We start from the raw sequence: 11,627 nt of genomic DNA on the forward strand, positions 1-11,627 counted from the left end.
CAATAACAATAGAACGCGCGAGTGTTCGGATGTGCGTGCTTAGTCTTACGCGCTTGCTTTGTTTCGAATAACGCTGGAAGTTAGCAACAACATCCTCTGACACAAAAACATAGGCTTCTAGCAGATGATTTAAGATGTATGTAGGCCTAGGCTAGGCTAGTTAGACCCTATTTGTAGTTACAGTAAAGTAATTTATATAGATATTATGGTGATGTAGTTCGAACCCTTTCCTGCGATGAGGAAGTCGGTAAATATGATGTCAAAGTGCTTGGTCTTTTTGGTATTATCTATACAATTTCACAAGGTCATAAACGGACAGGGTGAGTACCTTCAAATACACGCTAGGTGCCTAGGCCTAATTGTATTCGTTCATAATTCGGTTAACATAAATGAAGGTTGCATGCGTATTATTTTAGCCAGTCCCATATTCAAATTATGTCTGTGTAAATTATATCAAGGGCCTTGGTGTAGGACCTACTAGGGGCCTATTCCCTAGGCAGTAAAGAATTTGGAATTTACAATGTTTGCATGGCGAAGAAACAAAAGCATTACACTTTAGCCTAGGCCTATACTGAGAAGAATTGTCGTGATTCGGTTTTTATTATTCTGATGACAATTACAGTATATTTTTAAGTTGTTTGGCCTATACAGTGATAACTTTAAAAAGTATATAGGCCTATAGTGTATGGCTTATCAACGTACAGTATAAACAGTAGGCCCCTAGGCTTAGTTAACATTAAGGGGCTTATGTCGTTTGTTGCGTCATACGCATGTCTTTTTTTTTATATTCAGAAATCAAAAGTCCTCTAAGCCCAGAGAAACAGTCCATACCAAGACCGGCACCTGCAGCATCGAATTCTATTCAACATGCAGCCAAAAATACCCGCGTTGTAGATCCACGAGTAAAACAGATTTTAGAACAATTAAAACAGCTTAGGAAGAATGCACCAGCTAAAGGAGGAGGAGTTAGAAGGCAAAAGGAAGACAGAAGAAGACAGCGACTGTACGACAGAAAAGTTAGTGTTATGGGTGGAAAACAGCAAAGGGTGCAACCTCCGCAACCGTACCCACAATCGCGTATTGCATCGCCTGATCGGCTTAAAACAGTTCATAGTAGTGGAATAATGAAAGATGTAGGTCCTAGGCCTATACTTAGTAAAATAAAAAATGTACGAGATTTGGAAGCAAAGAGGATGATGGAGAAAATAGAAGCGGAAGAGATTAGAAAAGATTGTAACAGTAAGTTGAATTCTCCTTATAAGTAATATTGTTCTTTATGGAAAAAATAAATAGGCCTACATAGAAAACATAACACTTTTTAAACAGGAGTAATTAATCTATTTGTTTTTTCAGCAGATATGAAATTATTGATAGGGATTCTGATAGGTATTGCGTCAACGGTCGCCGTTGCTGGAATATTTTCTGTTGCCAAATATTTCCTATGTATGCCTACTACCAACACTGAGTAAGTGTGACGTACCATTTTGTTTTCATGAATTCATAAGCATTTTAAAAAGTTGTAAGGTTTTATTTACCACCTATTTCAGATTACTTTGAATGTGTGACGTTTTTTAAGTGATTTCGTATTTATATTGGTATTATGTACATAAAAATGAAAACGTATAACTTTTTTCGGTATAAAACATACAAGAATTCATTTATTAATTGTCGATGATGATGCCACGTTCATCAGCAGATAACTGTCAAGATTAATTATTGTATGTTCTTAATTTTTGGCTACAGGAAATGATGAAATAGCCTACTTGAAAGTGGCTATTAATTTGTGTGATTTTTTTTACATTTTTATTTACAGATATAACGACGGTATAGGAAAAGCGAAATGGATCAGCGACAGAAAACCAACTTTACCGAAGTTAGTTTTTTTTTCATTTTTTGTCAAAGCTCTTTTTATTAAACCAATCAAATCTATTTTATTTTGTAGGCCTAAAATATAGTATTTATTCTGTAATATTTTCTTTCTTTCTTTTATTTACCCAAAAATATAAAGTATAAACATTGTAACATAAATCAAACATAATCAAGGGAAGGGCTAAAAAATTAGTTAAAACTAATCAAGTTCAGCCCCTAAACATTTATGAATAAATAGTTATAAAAACAAATTAGGGCTACCTTCTAAAATTTAATATACATAAAATACTTTTTTAAACACACTTTCTCTCAAATATATAATTCTCTTTTTGGAAATAATAAATATTTGTTTGTGATAATCTACGACCTACGCATTTTAGTCGTCGCCTGGGACCAAACCTTCAAAACTGAGTGTCGAATAGAGCGACATCCCAATTCCCCGTATGTGCACAATAAATTAAACATTACCACCTAACTTGGTCGTCGGTAGTGGCAAAGCTCTTTATAATCATTTTTGTTAAAATTCTGAATAACTGACAGCTTTTTTCTCTAGACGCAACCCAAGGGAAGCAAAGCCGAATAAATACGTCATAATAAAAAGAACAAGGTGATTGTTTAATTGTTTAGAAGTTTAGAAGAAAGATAAAATGTAAACATATTAAAAAAACTACCCATATACAATTAATATATCAATATCGATTTTAATTATGAATATTAGCAAGACATTTTTTTCATTTTAATTCAAAAATTACTTTGTTGTGATATGTAAATGGGGAAACTGCGACTTGCAGCATAGGCCTACTGGGCTGAATTTCCCACAGGTGTGAACGACACATACCACTGAGGGTCACTTTGTGACTGAGTGCTGCCATCAAACGGCGCTCTTTCGTCTGTCCACGCCACATCAGCAGACGAGGCAGCCGCTGAGAATATGTACAATAGTACACTGTTGGTATTTGTACCAGCCAGACATAAGATCAAAGGACTGTTACGAGTTCGTATCTTGGCAAGGCGAGCTCAGATGTAGGCCTACTGGGTTCTATAAAGTGCACACGAGCCAGATACGCACACTGGACCTCCAGTAGGAAGTCCTTATCCGAGAATACTTGTCGAGAAGTGCCTTGAACCCTATGGTGTGCGGCGTCCCATACCTTAACCGCTCGACCACTCGACTCGACCAACATGTAAAGTTATAAAGAAATCATCAGAATCATCTGTACTTTCTTTAGGAAAGAGGAAGACGATCTATACGACAAAATTGTCGATGATTCAGATGGAATTTATATAGATGACGATGAAGTTGAGGCAATCAGGTAAATATTACTAAGTGTGGTTCCCACTAGCGACGACGCAACGTAACGCAATATACGCAACATAAGAACATGCCCTTCCGATAATTATGTTTCCCCCCGCCTGCGTGAATTCGTCGGTTCCCACTTGTGATTACGCATTACAGCACTTTGCAAAACATCGCTGCGTTGTGTTACTTTGCGTCGCTAGTGAGAACCACGATTTATTTGACAAAAAATATAGTAGTGATTGATATGATGTCATCGCGTCCATATATCACATTTTTTTTCACACAAAGTTTGATAGTGTAGGCAGAGCTTAATGCTAATAACGTTTGGTTTCCATTGGCTACGCAGAAGGACGTAAACGCAACGTACCAATCACAAGCGATGGATTATTCGAACTGTAGTTTTTCATTGCTTGTGTTACGTCTGTGTTGAGAACCAAGCTTAAAGTAATTTTAAATTCCAAATGACTACTTCATATGAGTAAGTTTCAACTGATTTTACTTATGAAAAAAAGTAGTTCAAATAGTTTATTTTTATTTTCCCAGAGAAGAACATGAAATAGCTAACTTGCGACCTGCGCCGCCAATACCAAAGACAGCCCAAAGGTAAGTAGAATGTTATCATCACGATTTTGTTACGTGATCAGCTTTCAATTTTACTAGAAGTTAAGAAGGAAATATTCACATACGTTGAGTTTATTACCAGTTTTTGACGAAATGACGTGACGTAATACATAATTTAGTCCCGTTGAATGCTCCTGCTATTTGATTTGAAAAGGATTTAAAAGAGTGTGTTGACAAGATTTTTCTCTACGCAAAGAGAATTGAATAAAGAGAAAGGAGTGGATAAATAGAGATGCAAGAGAAAAAATTAATCTAAAACATAATAAATGAAATAGATACCACCAGAGAAGAAAAGATAAGCAATCTTGGAACCAAATAAAACAACTTCCATGATTAAAGTAGCATTAGCAAACATTTGAATCTAAAAAGCTCTGTCTACACTATCAAACTAGTTTGACAAATAAGTTTGATGTGCCCAATGGTAGTGATATGACATTATCATGTCCATATATGGGCATATCACATTTTTGTTGTCACATATAGTTTGATAGTGTAGACAGAACTGAAGTTAGGTAAAGATGTCAAAATTGATGCTAACACTTAATGGAAATACGTGCAACGCGAGACAAAATCGAAATCCAAATCCATGATTCTTGGCATAAATGACATTGAAGGGGATATCGTCATAGAAGATATTTTGAAAGCCAACCTGTTCAATGAGTCTTTTCGTCTGTTTTTAAGCTCAAACTTTATGTGACAAAAAAAATGTGATGTGCCCAAATATGGTAGTGATATGCTTAAATATGGTAGTGATATGACATTATGTCCATCACATCACATTTTTATTGTCACATAAAGAAATAAGAAATCAGTTTTATTCAATTTAAAAAATGTAATAATGTCTTTATCAGCATCGCAATATGCACTAGCTTCATATCATATAATCAAACTTACTGCCTTTTTCTTGACAGGTCACATAGTCGGTCTGAAGATATATATGAAACACCGATGCGACCAAAAGATAATGAATATTTAGAATTTGAATGACATTTTAGAAGGAGGGAAGGAAGGAATGAGGAAAACTGGCATTAGTTTAGTTGTTAGAGAAACGAAGAATAAACTGCTAAATCGTAGATATATAAATATTTTAACTGAAATTAAACATAGCATTGCTCTTAGTGTATTTTTGTTTTTGTTTTTTTATTTTATTTTTTTAGGGGGTGGGGGGGGGGGTCGTTATTGTTTTTAAGGGGAATTTAATATTTTCCTTTTTAGGCCGTGTTCCGCGGCCAAAACTTAACCGATAATTACCGATAAAAATTAACCGATAAACTGCCTCCACTCGAGAAAAATGAACTGCCTGCTGATAATATCTTATTCAAATCGGATAATTATCGAATAAGTGCGATAATGTTTGAACATTTGAACTGCAGGAAAAATGGTTGCGTTGTGCACCTGGTTGTTTGGTAATGACTGAAAATGCGCATTGTATTTTTTAATTAAAATTAATCGCCTGATAACCGATAATTGGCTGTGTTTTGGTTGTTCACTCTCTTTCCGGCCCTCAGCACGCGTCTGTACTACGTGTGTTTATATGGAATACGGGAATACAAACGCGAAATAACAATACGCACTCGCTGTAGTTTTTACGCACTTGTTTCAAATGACGCTTAGAGGCCTAAATTTTCACCCTAGGCCTGGGCCGGCCTAGTAGTACTGTATTATTTAAAGTTATGAAAAGTTAATAATCTACTAAAAGAAGTAAAGAAAATGAAACCCTGTTGGATGATGTACCTTTTGATATTTTGCATACACATACCTATGCCTACTGGTGAGTCAGCGTTTATGAAAATGAAATAAGCCGAATGTAACGTCCTAGTTAGGAGCCTAAAAGCCTAGCTAGAGCCCTTAGTCTACTAGGTTATTAGCATCCAACCATTTTACACTATAGGTAGGCCAAGGACGAAGTTTCTCCCTTCCTAATAGCCAGAGTTAAATCAAGCATTCGATACACTCAAAAAGGTTTATTTATTGATATATATTTATATATTTAGATTATTGGCCCTAGGCCTAGACATACCCTAAATGATATTACTGTACATGAAAATGAAATATGATATTTACTTATTTATTTGTAGCTCGCCCAGGGCTTCTCGGAAAAAAAATGAAGGACTTCATAATAAATGTGTGTTATCGTGAAAAACCGGAATTGACACAAGAAGAGGATGCAAAATGTAAAAAAGACATGGGTACCGCAAGATATTTTGGTGTCTTGCCAAAGAAACCAAAACCAACACCAAAACCAACAAGTAAGATTTTTTTTTCTTCATTTGATGGTTTTGTAGGCCTATTTATTTAGTGTGCTTTTCTACAGTAAAGCTGTCTACATTATCAAATTAGTTTGACAAAAAGAGTGTGATGTGTGCCCAAATATGGTAGTGATATGCCCAAATATGGTAGTAATATGACATCATCATGTCCATATGAGCACATCACATTTTTTGTCACATAAAGTTTGATAGTGTAGACAGAGTTCCCATTAAATGAAATGGCATTGTTAATACTTAGTATAAACTTACACTGACCCACGTGATTAAGAACCGTTTAAAAGCAGCAAACAAGTAAAATGTGTCGCACGTAAATTTTAACTTAACGGATGACGTCAAAATTTCTACTCATTTGCATAGCGTAGTTCAGTTGCGTTAACGTAAGTGTAAAACTCAAGGCACGTGTCGCGCACGGCAAGGCATGTTTAGGTTTGGGTAATATAAATTCTTATTGTTTGGCTTAATTAAAACATATAAATTTACCATTTGTTTTCTTACCGGACACTGCATTTAATAATGGTACTCTATATGATGGTACTCTACCAGTATTGTTATTTTGTAATACACTATTTTCAGTGTCAGCACTGGAAAAGGCGGCTATTCAAAGAAAGGTAGAAATGGCGAAGAAGTTGGAGAGAGAAAAAAATGAAACGATTGCAATGGAGACTAAGAAAAAAGTAGAGGATGCAAAAAAGGCAGGAAGTATGAGAGTATTTTTTAAATGTTTATTTAGATAGTAAGCCTATGTGTCAATCGAGACCCCTTACCGAGTCCGAGGCCAAGTCCAACTGAACTACAAAAATACTCTCCCATAGATTAGTACCGTAGTGACGATAAACCCCGTAAAGACACCCAGGAAAAAAACAAACCCGTTCTTATAACATTTACACAATATCAACACACGAAACCAATCAGTTCGGCGTTTGAAGGACTGCGAAGAGAGAGAGAGAGAGAGAGAGAGAGAGAGAGAGAGAGAGAGAGCCCTATCCTCATATTCTCATATTCGCTTATCCTGTTCAGAACTTTTCTTTTAATTGAATTTCAACAAATAAAGTTTCTAAATGTGAAGTGTTAACTACGTTTAACTAACAAAAATAAACAACCTAAATATTATAATCAACAATTATGATATGTCAATCATACTTTCTTTCACAGCGTTTCGGCTGGTTGTTGGTGTTTTGATCGGTATTTTTGGTGTTATTTTATTCATTGGTTTAGGAGCTCCACTAGTATATTACCTTGTGTCAGCTCATATCAAGTAAGAAAATCTATTGCCAATCTATTTCGATCACAAGATGCAAATTATTTCCATAGTAGACCTGTTTGATTATATCATGGATAAATGATATAGGCCTAATAATTACCAGCAAAGATTACTATTTACTAATGTACTGGAAGAACGGAATAATGACCAAATATGGTAGTGATATGCCCAAATATGATCATGTCCATATATGGGAACATGACATTTGACATAAAGTGTGATAGTTTAGAAAAGTAAGGTTTTAGACCTACGCATGTTGGTCGCCATTTGGGACAAAACCTTAAAAACTTAGCTTTAGGCCTACAGCTGTTCTAGCGGATCCATCAGAGGAGAAAGCTAGCTCTGGGCTTATGATGGTAGTTGTGTGGTTGTGGTAAAATGTACCAACACGAGCCATGTTGATGATTACATCTATCTACTAGTGCTGGCATATAAATGTCCTTCCTTTGTAAATTCAGGCTGCCAAACAATAATTGCACGCTAATTATCATGTAAAACAACAGTGTACACTAGAGTACATTTTACCAAACCTTTTTTTAGCAAACTTCGAAGAACCAACATCAGTAAACTATAGTTTGTCAAGAAGGTGACTTCAGCAAACTTGATTTCTGTAGTTTGGGCTAAACTAGCAAACTGTTCTTTCCAAACTCGTTTGCTTAAGTTTGCAACAACAAACAGATTCTGTAGACTTATCCAAATTCATAAAATTATCTTTAAAAGAAATAATTACTTTTCTAATCTGTTTTTTTTTTATTTTAGTAAATTAAATGAAGATGATGAGGACAGTCTATTGTGAGTAAAACACATTATTCTTAGGTCATGTTTCCACAGCCAAAAACCAACCATTACTTATCCGATAAATGAATTAATAACCGATAATAATCTATCCGATAAAAGCTTACCGATAATTTTTTTTATAGTAATTACATGTATCTTTATATCTGATTTTCAGATCAGACGATGAAGAGTGACATCAAAAGTATATATTTCGGAAATATTTATTCATTTATTCTTTCATTTTGTTTTCACCAATAAACTGTGACTAATTTTTAAATTCTGATTATGATTGTACTGTACCGCCAAATAATTATGGCATGCATTTTCTGTCAAGTATTACAGGCAAATTTGAATTATGTTAATTTTAGAGTTAAGCTCTGTCTACACTATCAAATTAGTTTGTCAAAAAGTGTGACGTGCCCAATGGTATGATATCACACTTTTTTGTCAAACTAGTTTTATAGTGTAGACAGAGATTAGCAGCATTCACACATACATACTTTGCTACTACACTAATGCCAACCGTTATATCAACAAATTTGTTTTACGTAGTCGAAGAAGAACCTCTTCATCAAAAACTCTGGCGCCAACATCCACAGGATCACATGTGTCTTAAGCTTGGTTCCCACTAGTGAAACAACGTAACGCAACCTACGCAACGAAGAAAATGCCCTTCTAACAATTGTGTTTGCCCCCGCCTGCGAAATCAAACTTGCGATGTTGCAGCAATGTTGCGTCGTCGGTTCCCACTTATGATTACGCAATACAGCACTTTGCGTTTATACGTTATTGCGTTGCGTTACGTTGCGTCCTAGTGGGAACCACGCTTACTCTACTTTCTACGCAACCTTGTCATAGACACCTTTGATGACTAACAAGATTATATGTAATCCTCGACCAAATCTCATTAAAAATACATTTATCTTTTTTTTTATCAATGAACAGTAAACTAATTCATACAATCCTACCTGAAACCTACTTTTTTTTCTTAACGTTGACGTCACAGACCGCTTCGTCCCATATGCGGATTAATCTCACAATGAAACATTCTCCGAATATAACATTAAATCGTTAAATTATATTTGTGACATTAAACGAGAGCAGATCTTTTTCAAAATGGGTGCCAATGAGATTAACTTTTCTAGCCCAAGAGGACCCTTTAATGATGTTACGTCTACCTCTAATGTTTTAGCCTCATTTTAGAAATGGTATTACCTGGAAATCTATATATTCATATTAATGATTTGACGTTATAATTGTGCATAGGCTTTTAGTCTTGATACAATAATTGTTAAAAATTAAAATAAAAGGGCCGATTTCTTGTTATTACAAGAAAACAATAAGAAAACTATAATGTCGCTAGCTGATAGAAATAAAACTTCAAGATTGATAAGTCACTTAAGACATGTATAGGCCTATGATGCCGAAATAAATCAAATCAAATCAAATCAAATGTTCATTGTATTATTATGCCCTCTATACAAAACAAATACTAGGATTAGTATTAATGAGAAATACAAGGAACTATACGGTAATCCAGTCGTAGATTCTGGCAGGCAGGGAAGTGTCTCCCCCCCCCCCCATCCATTAAAAATGATGACAAGCCAACCTATATTGTCACTATCAACCCAGCCTATATTCTGTGTATCCCAGGTAGTCGATCTCAGTCTCCCACATCCATAAACAAAGTATGGAAAGCCAAATGATTAATGTCATGATTCTGTTTGTGAGATCCTGGATATCCAAGAACGAATAGATTCATAGTCATACCCCCAATAATGTCACACATTGTAACAGTATTAAACACAAACTGTTTTATTAGAATATCATATCCACCTTCTTTCGTTTTATTTATTTTTTCTCAGGGGGCACATTTCAATTTCTGACCTTAGTTCCGATTAAACATGAACATTCAGAAACAAATCGTAAATTCTCAAATTGTCGATTTTGTAATGGTCCTCAAAAAAAAAGCACAAGGACAAGTTTCTGGCGACCTGGATTACTTTAATAAGTGCATTTTAATGTGTTCAGCCTATGAAATGCGCATGTGCAACAGTTCGGGTGTACTAGGCCTACCTAGTTTCGTAATACTAACGAACTAGACCTTTTATAATGTTTCGTCTGTATAGTACACCTGTTTATTATGCATAGAGTAGCTTTTTGTATGCTAATTTATTTGTCGTCGTTTCATCGTTATTATTCTGACTCGCTCAATTTTGTTAAGGAAATATATAGATGGTGACACGTATATAGGCTACTGTACTAACATCTATTTCAACCAAGATATTTAAGGTTAGACCACCGACAGTTTTGGGTGGGTGGGTGGTGAATACCGGATATTTAACTTAATATTAATAACGTTGAGAGTAATATTTGCAATAGCCTGCCAACATATGCCTTTTCGCTGATGTGTCACAGTATTGTATAAAATAAAAATATCGCACGTGCCTTCCACAAATATGACGTTGAATTGCCTTAATGAAAACATATTAAATGTAATAATATCGCAGGCCTACTGCCAATAATAAATATAACATATTTTGCAATTTGTTTTATATGTATTTTTGCTATAGTTCAAGGCTATGTTTTCACACTACTTTAGGCCTGTCCAAACGGTGTGATCTCACTGGCTTAATTCCCGTATTACCGTGCGTTGGCCTTTCATTCATTGAATTATAAACTGGGCATCGGTTTTCATAGAAATCAGTTAAGTCAATTTAAAATACATAGGTTCATAACGTAATACACAGAAACAACAGATAAAGTGGTTTTTAAGTGATCCCCCATGCTGGTTCCTTATTGACTGGTGTTTGAGTGACAAGTCTAATCCATTATTACCAAATAACGTTTAAGTTGTTTAACAAACCAGTATCCTGTATATGTTCTTCGATGAAAAAAAATGTTTGAAAATGAATGACGTCATGATCAGAAAAACAATAAAATCGATACAACGAAATATTATTTTCATTCAAGACATCATAATGGTTATGCTCTATGTTTTAGGATAAACTCATGTTTTTTTTTTAAAACACGAATTACGTCAAACGTCAGTGCGTATAACAATCAACTTAGTTTCCACTATGACGCAACGTAACAAACATAAGTCGCAACGCAAGCAAATTGACCAATCAAAATCAATAATTAGTCCAACTCTCGCTTGTGATTGGTCAATCCGTAACCGCTGAGTAAAAATGGAAAAAGACTACAGAATAGACATCATATTTTTAATATATTCGTGTAAACAGAACTCGCTCAAAATGTTAAAAATAAAAACGTTAAGCTCTATCTACACTATCAAACGTTATGCGTCACAAAAATGTGATGTGTCCATATATGGTAGTGATATGGTCAAATATGGTAGTGATATGACATACATCATCATGTCCATATTTAGGCACATCACATTTTTTGTTTGATAGTGTAGACTTTAGATTAATTAAATACACCGGATACAATATTATTATTATTATCTTTTTTACACACATATAAATTAAATTGTTTAAAAAAAAAGCAAAATATGCAGCGGTAT

At 34.8% G+C, this 11,627-nt stretch overlaps 2 protein-coding genes across 3 annotated transcripts; both read left to right on the plus strand.

The window, feature by feature from the left end:
* Positions 1–76: 76 nt before the first annotated feature.
* LOC140046320 (uncharacterized) lies at positions 77–4,929 on the plus strand. Of its 2 annotated transcripts, none has more exons than XM_072090922.1 (8): positions 77–320; positions 793–1,239; positions 1,354–1,465; positions 1,814–1,873; positions 2,423–2,476; positions 3,099–3,182; positions 3,713–3,772; positions 4,702–4,929. In XM_072090922.1, exons 1-8 carry the CDS (start codon positions 236–238, stop codon positions 4,775–4,777), a joined length of 978 nt encoding a protein of 325 aa, XP_071947023.1. In that variant the 5' UTR covers positions 77–235; the 3' UTR covers positions 4,778–4,929. The 2 variants fall into 2 exon arrangements, with proteins under 2 accessions (XP_071947023.1, XP_071947024.1); XM_072090923.1 differs by having other exon boundaries at positions 1,357–1,465.
* A 450-nt stretch (positions 4,930–5,379) lies between these two features.
* On the plus strand, positions 5,380–8,384 carry LOC140046323 (uncharacterized). The gene is made up of 6 exons (XM_072090925.1): positions 5,380–5,561; positions 5,869–6,039; positions 6,634–6,759; positions 7,213–7,315; positions 8,081–8,113; positions 8,274–8,384. Exons 1-6 carry the CDS (start codon positions 5,501–5,503, stop codon positions 8,290–8,292), a joined length of 513 nt encoding a protein of 170 aa, XP_071947026.1. The 5' UTR covers positions 5,380–5,500; the 3' UTR covers positions 8,293–8,384.
* Positions 8,385–11,627: the final 3,243 nt, after the last annotated feature.

This window comes from Antedon mediterranea, chromosome 4 (assembly GCF_964355755.1).
Source record: "Antedon mediterranea chromosome 4, ecAntMedi1.1, whole genome shotgun sequence".
Taxonomy (NCBI): Eukaryota; Metazoa; Echinodermata; class Crinoidea; order Comatulida; family Antedonidae; genus Antedon; species Antedon mediterranea.